The following is a 15,482-nucleotide window of genomic DNA, read 5'->3' as shown; positions in this document are numbered from 1 at the left end:
GCTCTGACCCCTCTACTGTTTAATGAATTTGTATCCTGTTTTGCGAAAAGGAAAAGGAAAATTAACACAGCTGCTGAAAGGAACTTAAGAGCACAGTTGTATCCTTCCACCCCTCCCAAGTTAGCAGACATGACACACAGGAGATATTAACTCAAATCACAAGACTAACAATCAATTACTCCGCTCTGGGTAAAGAAAACAGGCAGACCCTGCAACAGGCACAGGAATGGCAAGCAGACCCTGCAGGCAGAACCCCCAAACCAAGCTCCCCTAATGTGCGCCCCACAAGTTCTTCAGTGAAAGCCATAGGAACCGTTTCCCAAAGAGAGGATGGGGCAGCCCACAGACCTCCCGGTGGATGTACAGGCGGTGAAGGTGAACAAACTGAACCACTGCAAAAGGATTGTTCAAAGTACAAAGGATAGCATGGCAGCTAAGTAGGGTCAGAAAATAAGATACCAACTAATTTGCAGAGGTGCAAGCAGGAGAGCTGAAGCTTAGGATCAGGCTTCCAAAAGCTAGAATGGGGTTGAGGCACGCTTTGAACCATCATTCAGCAAGGACCTAAGTAAAATGCTCACAAGAGCTCCTTCTCAAGGGCATCTGAAATCCGTAGAGATGGAATCATTTGGACTTTGGAGTATTAAACTGTGTTTCATTATCTGATTACTTCAGTCTGAACAGAAAGTACCCAGAAATAGGGAGGAACTGATGAAAGGAAACGGCTGGCTCTTGATTGCAACTGATCTCATGCCATTGGCACTGGCAAGCAAAACCTTGATGGGGTTTAAAGGAGTCGAACTGTGCACTATGTGGACATCAAAAAGCAGAAGTCACTCACTGGTTATGTTTAAGTTTTATAAAACAAAACCTGGACCAGATGCTTAGTCTGGATCCTTTTGAAGTGTTCACTTTTTATTCAACCCAAATGTAGAAAAAATGTTACTGTCAGATTCAGGAGATAAGAATTATTCTTATTCTCTGGGCTAACTGATGGGTGGGCATACACACAGAACACCAAGGCAGCCTCTGCCACAGGGAATTTAAGGGTGAATGACACATGGGGCAGCCACCAAGAAACGGTTGTTTGGGGCTGAGCTGTCCTCCCCCTCTGCAACATCTAGTGCCATTTATCCTATGCCCTGATGCCCCTGCGCTGCGTGTTTCCCCATGATGCTTGATTTCATGGGTTGCCAATGAGGAAATGCACAAGGTAATAAAATCAGGACACAGGGCAAGATACACCAGATACAATACAGGACTGCCTCTTTTCAGCAGCATTTCTTAGGACTGCCTCTTTTCAGCAGCATTTCTTGCCTTTTTAGACAGGGCACAACTCATGGGTGAAACAAGCAGCGAGGTAACGAAAGGCTTTGGGGAAGTAACGGCTAAAGACATAGATCCATAAGAGCTTGTTTCAGGTGAACTTTGTTACGGTGCTCTATCATGACAAGTGTGTTAATAGTTAAATATGCACACAAGGCTGGTGCAGGTGTGAGGCTGCCCATCCCTTGGCCACGGCTAAAGGATGATGCATTCCTTCTTACACACATATTTCCCCTGCATCAGCTTTAACCATAGTCCACTGTTATTCCTACTGTGATATTACACAGGATCAAAGTTCATCAAGATTTACTCAAAACTTAATTTAAAACTAAACACTGGTTTCAAAGTCTGGTTAAGAGGAGCTGGGTAAATGCTGGTGCAGATATCATGACGAACCATGGTTAAGGCCTTTGAAGGAAGGGCAAGGGGAATCTGCAGGCTAGAGGAGAGGGGCTATGGGGAAGGCGGGCACAATCCCACACCCCACTCCCTTAACCATGGATAAAGGACTTGAACCATTACTACAGCAAAGATTCTCTTTCCAAAGAAAGCAATGCTGTACTTCTACAAAGGTCTGCCAGGAGCTATATGTTTAGACAAACCGAGGAACACAGGAAGCTGCCTTATACAGAGTCGGACCATTGATCCATCTAGCCCAGTATGGTCTACACTGACTGGCAACAGCTCTCCAAGGTTTCAGGAAGGAATCTCTCCCAGTTTTGCCTGGAGATGCCAGGGACTGAAACTGGGACATGCTGCATGCAAAGCGGATGCTCTACCACTGAGTTTCACCCCTATCCTTTGAGACCCTTTGGTTATTCTTGTTATTTATTTTATTTTATATTTTATTTTCCATTCGTGGATTTAAGGGCGACTGAGAGCCTGTGAACAACATATTTCAGTCCAAAGTGGCAATTCAAAAAAGGAACCCTTCTCCCTAGCTCTGGATTTATCTCTTCCAAATGCCAAAGTTACCCACGGAGAGCATATTGAAGAAGATATAGAAGAAGTATCTGCTGAATCTCTTCTCTGTTTCTAATCTCAAAAAAGCCAGCGTGGTCTAGTGGTTAGAGTGCTGGACTAGGACCGGGGAGACCCGAGTTCAAATCCCCATTCAGCCATGATGCTAGCTAGGTGACTCTGGGCCAGTCACTTCGCTCCCAACCTAACCTACTTCACAGGGTTATTGTAAGGAGAAACCTAAGTATGTAGTACACCGCTCTGGGCTCCTTGGAAGAAGAGCGGGATATAAAATGTAAATAAATAAATAAATAAAATCTTCACATGGTTCCATGTAGTGCAGTTTGTTGGCATATTCCAATAGAGGCTCGATTAAAAATCCAGGCACCTCAAGATACCTGGACCGCTTGATCTATTTAGCTGACCCCTTACAAGAACAGTTGCCCACTTGCCCTGGCTGCCGTGCTATCATTTATTATTATTTGCTTTAAATGCCAATTCTTGTACCTGCAGAAACATATTGAGGCACTTCGCACGATCTGTGTGAAGAGTCAGATGAGGTTCAGTGGGGAGAATGGGCTTAGCCCACCCGGATCAGCCACCCAGATGAGAAGCTGCTCCAGTCGGGTGCTCTTGCACCCAGCCGCGGCTCCGTTGGGCGCTCCGGGGAAGGGGGGGTCACCACGTGGTGCCCTGGCCCCCCAAACCCCAGAAAGGCACCACACAATTGCCCCTCCCCTCCCCCACTCCCCTGAGTGTGCCAGCTGCAGACATTCTGCTTGCAGAACATGTGCTCTATCACTGAGCTGAGGACCTTTCCCAGATTGTGAGAGGGGAGACTGGCAATCACCTTGAGCCCCTGGTGGCGCAGTGGTAAAACTGCCGCCCTGTAACCAGAAGGTTACAAGTTCGATCCTGACCAGGGGCTCAAGGTTGACTCAGCCTTCCATCCTTCCGAGGTCGGTAAAATGAGTACCCAGAATGTTGGGGGCAATATGCTAAATCATTGTAAACCACTTAGAGATCTCCGGCTATAAAGCAGTATATAAATGTAAGTGCTATTGCTATTGCTATTGCTAAACCCTATGAGCTTCTCCTCACCTCCTGCTTTCCTGTCTCTAGCTTTTCCCTGACTCAACATGCTTCCCTTAGAATGTCTACCAACACACCCTTAAAAGATTCACCAGAGTACACCAAATTCACCCCAGATTTGATCTAGATGTGAAGATGCACATATTCTCAGTGAGCGTGGTGTACTCTGGTGAATATATCACCTCGCCCAGCCCCGTGTCTTTCATATGCACAACCATGCACAAGTGAGACCTGGGGCTTTCATGCAAAATTAAATTAAGAACCTCAGCTTTCAGGTGCAATAAGCACATTTTGAGGTCTCGTGATTGGAGAGAACAGTGTAAAGTGTGCAATTAACACTTTCTGAAAGCTCAGAACCAATTGGGGTGAGGGGGAGATGCTAGACGAAGCATTCCGATAGCCAAAATGCCAATTGTGTGCATGCCTGTCATTACCTTCCTTCAATCCATCCCAAATTTTTCTTTCTGAGTAAACAAACTCCCTTCCTTCTTGCTCTTACGGTGTTATTTGTCATATTTATGTACCACCTGTGATACATGCATCTCTAGGCAAATTCTTGATCAGATTTACTTTGAATTTCATGAAACTGTTGCAGTTCAAACAAGCAAGCAAAGTAAGGAAACAGATAAAGATTAGCACGGCTTATTTTGAGCAGAGTTTTGGATTCCAAGCACAGCGGCTAAGTCTAGTCTAGTATTTCAGTATTTATCATTATAAAAGGTAACTCACTTTGTGCTCTCCACATTCCCTTGGAATCAATAGCAAAGCTTTCCATGAAATTCAGAGTTCTGTTCTTGACTATCATTAGACGGCAGAGGAAGAACAAGAAACACAGGAAAACACCACAAAGCAGGAGGCATGGGTGTTAATGCAGTTTAAGTCTCATGTGAGAAAATGCCCCAAGATCAAAAAAGCACAGCTATGTTGTTTCACCTTCAGTCCAACTGGTCTTTCCATTTTCCCTTTGCAGGCCTGAATTTCCTGTTTGCAGTAACTCCCACTTGCCCTGTGCATATTTCATTTCTACTTTCACCACTAATCAATCCCATGTTAATCAGTCGGCTGCAGGGCACGTCCCAACCAGTCTGTCACAGACTAGGCATTCCTACCTCTGAGTCATATTTTTCAGACTGGCTGCTGTATTGCGATTTACCCTCAGTCTAAATCTCACAATGCCACATATCACTCAGGAATGCTGAAGAGAACTGGTTATTCTTGACATTTTTAGCTCAGAGTGTCTTGTTTAGACGCAATGCTAAAAAACAATTGTTTCCTTTCAGTGGCACAGTAAGAAACCAACAGGCTTGAGAGACTAATACTAAATACTGAACTGAAGCCTGCCAGCTGCCAAGTCAGGAGACACAAATTCCACTTGAGCTCCTGTTCCGTTTAGTTATGGGGTGTGTGTTGTTTGCTTGGGTCATGCCACCGCATCTCAGCTCAACTGCAGAATCCACCTCCGGACATTCACAATAATACTGTGCATTGTATGCCAAGAACAGGAGTCCTTGGGTTATTTACTAACGTATACAAGAGGACTTTTGCTCAGTTATGGCCTAGTTGGCAAGATGACTAATTTAGGCTCCTGGATTAAAAGTACGCAGCCCTCTTACCTTGAAGTACTTCCATAGGCAGAACAGTCCAAGCATTTTCCAGATAGGAGATGTAAATATAACGAGCTGTGTTGCAGGCAAGGCCAATATACAGGACTCTAAAGGTGGGAAAAGAAGAAAGGTCATGGGCTGCTGTAACATTTTCAACCAACACATTTACTAAGCTGGCTTAGAGCAGTTCTATGAGCTGTTTTATTTAGGGTTACCACTGAATGAATCTGAGCTCTATTTTTCAGATATTGCACAGAGAATTGATTTCACTGTAGAGATGTGCACGAATCGATTCGGCATGTCCAACAGTGATGCGTCAAATCGTTTCAGTGGGGCAGGGAGCAGTACCTTTAAGCATGGGTAAAGCATGCCCTGACCTGCTCCTCCACTGCCCTGCCCCACTTTTCTGGGCACAGCTCTGCGCTGTCCGTGAGAGGCCGCAGGGCTTCACCCAGCAGCCTGAGCATGGCAGTGGGATGCACATAGCGTTGATCCTGAAAAAGCGGTGGGGCAGCAGAGGAGCAGGTTTACCCTGCTTTACCCATGCTTAAAAAGGTACTGCTCGCCACCCTGCCAAAACATTCGTGCACATCTCTACTTTACTGCAAAATATCTACTTTGTGAGATATTTGTTAATTGTTTATTCCAATATTTAGCATGAACTTATACTTTTTCTGTTTGGGGTACATTTTTTGGTTAGATTGTTCTGCTGGTTTGGTTTTTGCAGATGAATTCCTCAGAAGTTAATCCTATTAAAACTGAATGTTCAGATAATCTCAACTTTTATTATGCACCAAAGAAGGACAGACATTGTCCGCAGTTCTTCATCTGCCCGGGTCCCTCCTTCCCTCAACACCCACAGAACAGGAAAATAGATATTTAATGGAGTGGTCTCTGATCCACAAAAGTTCAACAGATTTGTCAAGCCTTTTAGGTGGCACAAAATAAAATGGTGGAGCTGGGGGAGAGAAGATTCCTAAGCTATATTTATTTTCAGATGATATCTTCTATTATTTAATATGCTGATTTTCAAAAGCAACAAAAAGTTCTCAAAGTGGTGTACATAGAAAAAGAATAAGAAGGAGAAAATGGTTCCTCATCCCCAAAGAGCTCACAGTCTAAAAAGAAACACAAAACTGAGATACAAGCAACAGCCATTGGAAGGATGCTGTGCAGGGGATGAATGGAGATAGTTGCTCTCCCATTGCTTAATATAAAGAGCAAGACCACTTTAAAAGGTGCCTCTTTGCCCAGTTAGCAGTCTTCTGAGCACAGAATACAAATAGTTCAGGCTTTAATGGAAAGGCAATAAGTTTTTAGGTCACTTTCAACAAAAACCCAGCATTACAACATGCATACCTATTTCACCACAATATCTATTTTATAGGTACCATTTAAAGGTAGAATTTCTGACCCCTAAATCAAAATAATTCTGGTACTTAAGAGAACGCCTGGGGCAGGGCTAGCAACAGAGCCTAGAGGTTTTGGTGGGTCCAGAGAGAGAAGACCAGCACAAAAGCTGTATATTATTTAAATAATAATTAAGGGCAGCAAGGTGTGTGTGTGTGTGTGTGTGTGTGTGTGTGTGTGTGTGTGTGTGTGTGTGTGTGTGTGTGCCCCCGCATGTGTGTGTTACCCCTTGCTTTTTGGCAACTGGCCCTCAAACAACAAACTGGCTAGATCAATTTTGTTCCTGGTCTGTTGGAAACCCAAATCAAAGATGCTCAGTGCAGCACATCAACCAAGCAGTCTGTTCATATTCAGTAACTTTCTGCTGTTTCTCAAAAGCATACTTTCTCCAAACCTAATGGATCCCTCTCCATCCCACTTGTGCAGATGAGTTTCTTCCTAGTTTTAAGTAAAACTGGGGGAGGGACTCCCCAAATTTTTCACTTACATGAACTCAGTAAGTATTTCCTCCAGTTGAATGGAGGTCTTTGTTTAACCCAGAAAATGAAATTAGGTGCTGGTGGTCCATAAAGGATTATGCAGTGGTAATGCCCAGTTTTGGTGTTCATGTTCCACCTCTCTGCAATGTAGACTGAATACAACTTGCAACATGCCTAGCTCTAACCTTTGAAAGTGATCCTTCAAGGAAATAAGTGCTCAGGTAACTTCAGTGTCTAATTAAAAATGGAGGTGGCATCATGTAAAACTGGTATAGGTATAATTATCCCTGGCAGTACAGAATCTTATATGCCATGTGACTGATGAGTAGTTAAGTAGGGATAAGCATTCTGTCCACTACTATCCTGAAATGGACATCAATCATTCAGCCAAAGCATGCAATTATTGTTATTACTACATTTATATCCCTTGCTTTGTCTACCATGGAACACAAGGTGGTGCACATAGGATTCCCAGGCAGTTTCTCACACCAACCTGCTTAATTCATCAGGAGTTGCTGCATCATGTGCCTTTATCCCACACCTTACCATGCATCCATAAGATAAGAGCCAGAGTGGTGTAGTGGTTAGAGTGCTGGACTAGGACCGGGGAGACCCGAGTTCAAATCCCCATTTGGCCATGATACTAGCTGGGTGACTCTGGGCCAGTCACTTCTCTCTCAGCCTAACCTACTTCACATGGTTGTTGTGAGGAAAAACTCAAGTATGTAGTACACCACTTTGTGCTCCTTGGAGGAAGATCGGGATATAAATGTAATAATAATAATAATCCAGTTATATGAACATTCTAGTTTTCAGTGCAAGTATTAATCTAGCAAGTCAGGTGTTCCCTTCCTTTCTCCATTTCCTCCACATAATAATCATTACTATTTATGCAGTACTATCACAGCACATTTTCATAAGTTCACGTGTCCCCCATCTTGAATCGGGGTGGATGACATCTCCATAAACTATGCCATTGTGTCCCTATGTGTGAGGTGTCCCTATGTCTGCTTGTAACTATACTCAATTTGATTCATATTGGTCCAGGCATTGTGAAGTTGATAGGGACACGGACACACACACACACACACACACACAGCCAGGTGAGCTCATAAGCCTACTAAAAGCAGGCTAAAAATATAAGTGGAGGGAGTGAGGGATGAGTATGAACAATGCAGTTGCAGGTATTTAGCTCAGCTATTATTTGGGGAGATGAAGGTAATAAATTGGGCACTAACAGTCACTGTTTTAGTAGCATGTCACAACTTTCCTTGCTAGCAACAAAAGATCATTATTGATGGAATAAAATGTCTTCTGCATATGGGAAGCAGGCAAGGATGGCAAGTTAAATTAGTGATAGTATGCATTTCTCCTGTTCTTACCATTTTTAGAAAATGCAGAAAAATACAGGCTTACTATGGTGGAAGAGCATGCTATGATCATGAAAAAGGACATCTTAACTTGCCCCCCAACTAGTGCAAGCAGTCATTTGTTCTCTGATTATTAGAACCTGCTGAAGGACAAATTCGTCATGAGCTAACAGTCCAAATCTTAGGTGATGTTTTGCAAAGAGATCCTGTTTTCCCTCTTTCAGGTCACTAGCTGGAGTAGTTTTACATGGCAAAGGCCAAAACATTAAAAGGTAGTATGCAAAGTCAAAAACATTGCAACAACAGAGTTTGAAGAACAAAGTATCATGCTGGGCATTCTGGAGCCCAGTTCATGAGGACTAGTCAGTTGGCAACTGGAAAGAATTTTTAAAAGAAGCTATCATTTGGTGGCTGAGACACAGGATAGTAAGACACAATAAAAAGTGTGCCGTCAAGTCGATTTTGACTCCTGGCGCCCACAGAGCCCTGTGGTTTCCTTTGGTAGAATACAGGAGGGGTTTACCACTGCCTCCTCCTGTGCAGTGTGAGATGGTACCTTTCAGCATCTTCCTATATCGCAGCTGCCCGATATAGTACCAGTGGGGATTCGAACTGGCAACCTTCTGCTTGTTAGTCAAGCATTTCCCTGCTGCACCACAAGCATTTAATTTCTGGATAGACTATAAAAAAAGAAAGCTTTGCACATACACTTTGGGCATATATGGAGCAAACACAGTAATGTTATACCAAGGCAAACACGTGTCTCTCTATTTTATTTATCTATCATATTTTTAAACTGCCTGATATATAAATCTCTAGGCAGTGTGTTATAATATGTTCCTCTATGTGGAGGAACATATTATAACATGCACACACGAAGTTGCCATATACAAGTCTGACCTTGTGTATGCATCTAGCTCAGTATTGCCTACACTGACAGGAAGCGACACTCTATGGGCCTTCTTTCATAGTAGACCACACTGGAAATGCCACGTTCTGAACTCTGGACCTTCTGTATACAAGTAATGTGCTCTAGCACTAAGCTACAACCACAGGGGTGGGAAGACACACAAACATACAAAGCTGCCTACTCTACCAGCAATGGAATCTTCTTAGTTTTCAATCTTATGTGGTTGAACTGGGTGGCTTCCTAGAGGAGCAGTTGCCATATCTGAAGGCGCATTCTTTTCATGTGTGAGGTGCTCAGCCAGACACACAAAAATGCAACATGATGCAAAGACCAAAGAGAGCCCCCCGCCCCCGCCCCGCCAAGCATCTTTTGGTAGTGCATGACATCTTAGCAACAGACCAGCCTTCATTGGACGTATCCATGTTTCACGTGTGCCTTGCAAAGCCACACAATGAGCACTACAAATACAAATGGTCCTCCTGCAGTTTGCTACATAAATGCACACCTGAAGACACCTTCGTTCTTGCCAATGGATGACACCGAGAGCTCGCATGCTCCAGCGGGCAAAGACCTGAACGTGGGCCAGGAGGGCACTTGGATTTAATTATTTGCTCAGTCATACTGTCACTAGTTGGCACTGGGCTTGTCAGAATCCTCAATCCCAATTTCCCACTTAAACAGAAATAGCATCAATCCAATTCACTCGATTGTTGCGAAGCTGAGTTAAGCAGCAACGTACCGTAGCCATTAAGAAAAACACACAATTCAAAGATTTACAATGGGTCTTGCAACAAAATATTGTATCTCCCCAATCCTGATGAACACTTTCAGAACACTATAAACTGTTAAAGGTCCAAGCAGGGTCTCCCTCCATGTGGCCTGCTTCCTGGACCCCCAGCAATCAACACCTTCAACATTCTGGGGTGAGGGTGGGGACACTGAGCATGCTCAGTCCTTGTCAGGCTGCTTTGGGCATTTCCCTCCCCGCCCTTTCCTTTTCCTTTTAGACGTACAGCTTCATTTCATTCATGTGTGTCACTTGTTACATCATCAACAGAAGTGCTATTTAGAGAAAAGGATATCTGGATCCCCAACCACAGAAGGCTAACTGCAAATGTTTTGTAAGCGGCCTTTAAAAGGCAACACATAAGCCAGTTCTTCGGCACTGGCTTCCAAGAGCGCTTGGTGAGAATAATTAAGTTGTATGAAAATTAAAATGTGACCTCCAGGACATGAAAAAGGACTACTCAATTTAAGATGACCCCTCCCCTTTGAATGCTTTAAATTGTTTTAACAGTTTGTCTTATTTTGGTTTTGTTGTTTATTTTTGTGAACTGCCTAGAGCCTTTGGAGTCAGGCAGTATATCCTATATAATAAAATGCTTGGTGTCTGCGTCCGTGTCTTTTTCGGGTGTTCTGCGCATGCGTAGTGCGCGTGCGCAGAACACACTGAGAGAGACTCGGATACAGACACCGGCCGCCATGTTGGTCAAGTTGAAAAGAAGCGGCACTGCAGCCCAGACAACAGTGGCGAAGGGCCCGGCCCGGCCGTGGAGGCCGGCAGCGGCGCGGAGGGTGGCAGCGAAGGGCCCGGCCCGGCCGCGGAAGCTGGCAGCGGCGCGGAGGCCGGCAGAGAAGGGCCCGGCCCGGCCACGGAAGCCGGCGGCGATGCAGGGGCCGGCGGAAAAGAGCCCAGCCACGGAGGCCGGCGGTGGCCCGGCCGGAGACTGGGGCGGGGGGACAGAGGTGGCGGCGGGCCCCGCCCGGCCACGGAGGCCACAGGCGGCGGCGGCCGGCCCGGCCCAGAAAGGGGAGGCCGGCGGTGGCAGGGGCCCTGGCCCAGCCGGGGAGGTCGGCAGCAGCACGGAGGCTGGTGGCGGCGGGAGGAGGAATGGCGGTGGTGGAGCCCAGAGTGCACGACTCTACGGGGCAGGGGGGAGGGGGAATTGCAAGAGGGAGTGGGGCAGGGGAGAGGGAGAGTGGCAAGAGGGAGTGGGGCAGGGGGAGGGGCAAGAGAGAATGGGGCAGGGGGAGGGGCAAGAGGGAGTGGGGCAGGGGAAAGGGCAAGAGGGAGTGGGGGAGGGGGGAGGGGGAAGAGCAAGAGAGAGTGGGGCAGGGGGGAGGGGAAAGGCAAGAGGGAGTGGGGCAGGGAGGGGGAAAGGCAAGAGGGAGTGGGGCAGGGAGGGGGAAAGGCAAGAGGGAGTGAGGCAGGGAGGGGGAAAGGCAAGAGGGAGGAGCAGGGGGAGGGGGAAGGGCAAGAGGCAGTGGGGCAGGGGGGAAGGCAATAGGGAGTGTGGCAGGGGGAGGGGAAAGGGCAAGAGGGGAGGGGGAAGGGCAAGAGGGAGTGCGGGAGGGGGAAGGGAAAGGCAAGAGGGAGTGGGACGGGGAGGGCAGGAGGGACTGGGGCAGGAGGCTGACAGGGAGGACAAAAGAGTGGGGTGAGAGGGAGGGGAAGAGAGGCAAGAGTGTGGGGCAGAAGGGAGGGAGGGAGAGTGGGGAAGGGGATGCAGTGGGAGAGTGGGCCAGAGGACGCGGTGTGGGCAAGGTGGTGGTGAAGCCATGTCCTCGCCCAGAGGAGGGCCAGAGGACGCGGTGCGGGTGAGGACGCGGTGCGGCTGCTTTTCCCCGGCCAGCCATGGTTTCTGGCCGGGGAAAAGCAGCCGAAAGGGGAGCAAAGCGGGGACCATGAGGGCAGGGAGCAAAGCAGGGACTATGCGGGATGCAATAGCGGTCTACTAGCACCCGTTAATTTAACGGGCTTAAAGTTACTAGTAATCTAACTAATTAACTAAATAATATTACTGTATATTTGACAAGCTGATGAGCCTGGAAGGTGGCCAATAAGACAATGTCAATCTATTTACCGTCCTTAAATACACTATTTATAGTATACATGCACTATTTACACTATTCTTTTATGGCTATTGACCTGATAGCCTACATTTATAGCATCAAAGTCCAGTATAAACATACAGGGAAGCATATTCCATCAGCTACCAAAAATATAGACTGTTTACTTGCAATTAGTACAGAATGTTCTGAAAATTAACACATACACACTTGCCAAAATTCTAGTGAGATTAAAAAAAATTAGTTATTTAATTTAAAGAAAATTCCATTATAGTAAGTGTATCTCCATACAAATAACCTGGTTTAAGGTGAAATTTGGATTTAAAACAAACAAATATTTAAAAGTCTGTATCTCTTTAAAATTATTCACAGCCTTCTAAAAAATAGACTGAGCTAAAAGATGCTTTTCTGTGTAGATAAGAATCACAAGGAAAAATCTCTAACTTCTGAGGTAAAGCATTATAAATGATACAACAGACAGATCCTATGCATGTTTTCTTGGAAATAAACCCCACTGTGTTCAAGAACACCGAATTCATATACTGTATGTATTACCGCTGGCTTCCTACTGGACCTTGACTAACAATTCATCAGAGGCACTAGAATTTAGAAGAGGCCATTCTGTATAAACTACTGAATGATCATGTAGCCACTATGGGTGATCTTTATATTCTATATCCCCCAACCACCTGAGTTCTGCTTATGTATTCAGTTCTTAAAATCATAAATATGTTTACTTTAACCAAACAAAGAATATGGACATTCACTTTACATCTCAGTGGACAAAATAGTGTTTCTCCCAGCAGCCCTTGCTTCTGAAAAGCTGTAGTCACTTATAGGGTCTACTTATTTACATAATACTTCACTGACCATGATGACCATTTAGGGTTTTCCTGGAATTATTCCAAGCCTGCATTAGAGTTTAAAAAAATCTTGAACCATTTATATTATACTACTCAAGGTGGATAAAAATCAATGATTAGTTACCTTCATTGCCTACCTAAAAGCAGGCAGGGATGTGGCCAGGCATACCTCTTGTGGGAGGCTGTTCCAAAACCTAGTTGCCACTGCTGAAAGAGCCCTCTGCCAAGTATCACCTGCTGCTCATCTGAGGTGGGGGAGGGAGCAGGGCAGGGGCTAAAGGAGGAGCCATAGCTTTCACTAATTGTCATCATCATCAATTTTATTACAGCCATTAGCCAGCAGAAATAGAAATAACAAACATATCCAACACAACAATACTTGTCAGCCACCTAATGGTGCAGCGGGAAGTTACTTGACTATCAAGCCAGAGGTTGCTGGTTCGAATCCCCGCTAGCATGTTTCCCAAACTATGGGAAACAACTATATCAGGCAGCAGCAATATAGGAAGATGCTGGAAAGCATCATCTTATATTGCACAGGAAATGGCAATAATAAACCCTCCTGTATTCTACCAAAGACAACCACAGGGCTCTGGGGTTGCCAGGAGACGACACAGACTCGACAGCACACTTTACCTTTACCTAGTCCTTTTTAGATTTAAGCCTTCTGGAGGTTACCATAGCCCATAAAACTGCCTTTCTAATATTAGAACTATATGCTTTGGTGGGGGTGATTTCAGTAGTTTTAAATTTGCATCTCATTCTCTCTGGGGTCCTATTCCAATAATATGAGAACCAGAAGGAGAATACACTATTCAGTTTTCCTCTCTCTTTCCCGATTCACATACATTCCATGATATCCCTTCTCTTGCTCAACTCAGCTCAAAAGTCCAAGGGCACAATAAAAGGAAATAATTTGCACACAAGAAAGAGAACCAAGTATACAGGCCAATATTTCTTCTCAGTTTGCTCAGCAGTTGCTCCCACTGCTAAAGAGGCAAGATGCTATTGTTTGGTTCAAAACTCCTTGTCTGTTCAGGAATAGGATCAACTGCACAGAGGACTTCAAAAAAACTACCAGAATGCACATTCAGTTCTTGTAGGCCCAATTCAAATGTCTCTATGATGTGGTTGCCTTCTGTCAGTCCTGGGCTGTATGTAACACAAACATCTCTAATGGAGAACCATATGTGTTTATGTCTCAACACTTCTTATCCTCAAATGTGTATAAACTAAGTTTTAGATTTCATTAAAAAAAACTATTTAACTGCCTTTGTGTAAAAGGCATTATATAAAGTTGGGATTTTTAAAATTACTTTTCTTTGACTCTTTCCCAGTTCTCTTACATTCCTTTTGAGTTGCAGTAGCTGAACTATACACAAATGCTCAGTGTGACACACCACTGATTTTATGAGGTCATTATGACATTTGCTGTATATTCCTTCCCAATTCTTTTCATAGATTCTGTTTGTTTTTTAAAGTCAGCAAAAATAGTAACTTTTTTGCCAAATGTGCACCACTTTGTACTTACAGGTGAAACTCGGAAAATTAGAATATCGTGCAAAAGTCCATTAATTTCAGTAATTCAAATTAAAAGGTGAAACTGATATATGAGACAGATGCATTACATGCAAAGCGAGATAAGTCAAGCCTTAATTTGTTAAAATTGTGATGATCATGGCGTACAGCTCATGAAAACCCCAAATCCACAATCTCAGAAAATTAGAATATTACATGGAACCAAGAAGACAAGGATTGAAGAATAGAACAATATCGGACCTCTGAAAAGTATACAGTGTACTGTGCTTGATTGGCCAGCAAACTCGCCTGACCTGACCCCATAGAGAATCTATGGGGCATTGCCAAGAGAAGGATGAGAGACATGAGACCAAACAATGCAGAATTGCTGAAGGCCGCTAATGAAGCCTCCTGGTCTTCCATAATACCTCATCAGTGCCACAGGCTGATAGCATCCATGCCACGCCGCATTGAGGCAGTAATTGCTGCAAAAGGGGCCCAAACCAAGTACTGAATACATATGCATGCTTATACTTTTCAGAGGTCCGATATTGTTCTATTCTTCAATCCTTGTCTTCTTGGTTCCATGTAATATTCTAATTTTCTGAGATTGTGGATTTGGGGTTTTCATGAGCTGTACGCCATAATCATCACAATTATAACAAATTAAGGCTTGACTTATCTCGCTTTGCATGTAATGCGTCTGTCTCATATATCAGTTTCACCTTTTAATTTGCATTACTGAAATTAATGGACTTTTGCACGATATTCTAATTTTCCGAGTTTCACCTGTATTTACATTGGACTTCACTGACCATTGTGCCAACATTTAGGGTTTTCCTGGAATTATTCCAAGCCTGCATTAGTTAAAAAAAATATCTTGAACAATTTGTATTATGTGAACATATTGCTACTCAAGGTGGATAGTAAATTAATGATTTTTTAAAATGATGTTTACTTTTTTAAAAAAGTAAATAAAATACTAAATTTCTCATTTTAAAAAAGGACACAGTAAAGATTAAGTTTCATCACAAACATGGTACACCTACACTTACAGTCTCTTTTAAACAAATGAATGGCTCTCTCTCTCCATCACACAC

The 15,482-nt window shown here is 44.3% G+C and overlaps 1 protein-coding gene across 6 annotated transcripts in view; it reads right to left on the bottom strand.

Moving 5' to 3' along the window:
* MFSD6 (major facilitator superfamily domain containing 6) overlaps nt 1-15,482 on the bottom strand; it is a 70,535-nt gene that overhangs the window by 13,252 nt on the left and 41,801 nt on the right. For all 6 annotated transcript variants that reach the window (XM_053273258.1, XM_053273286.1, XM_053273293.1 and 3 more), the window contains one exon: nt 4,992-5,089. In XM_053273258.1, the coding sequence (XP_053129233.1) occupies nt 4,992-5,089 (98 nt within the window). The remainder of the gene's footprint in view (nt 1-4,991; nt 5,090-15,482) is intronic.

Source organism: Hemicordylus capensis, chromosome 1, assembly GCF_027244095.1.
Source record: "Hemicordylus capensis ecotype Gifberg chromosome 1, rHemCap1.1.pri, whole genome shotgun sequence".
NCBI lineage: Eukaryota > Metazoa > Chordata > Lepidosauria > Squamata > Cordylidae > Hemicordylus > Hemicordylus capensis.
The sequence above is the reverse complement of the archived record's forward strand: the minus strand, read 5'-3'. Positions and strand labels throughout refer to the sequence as shown.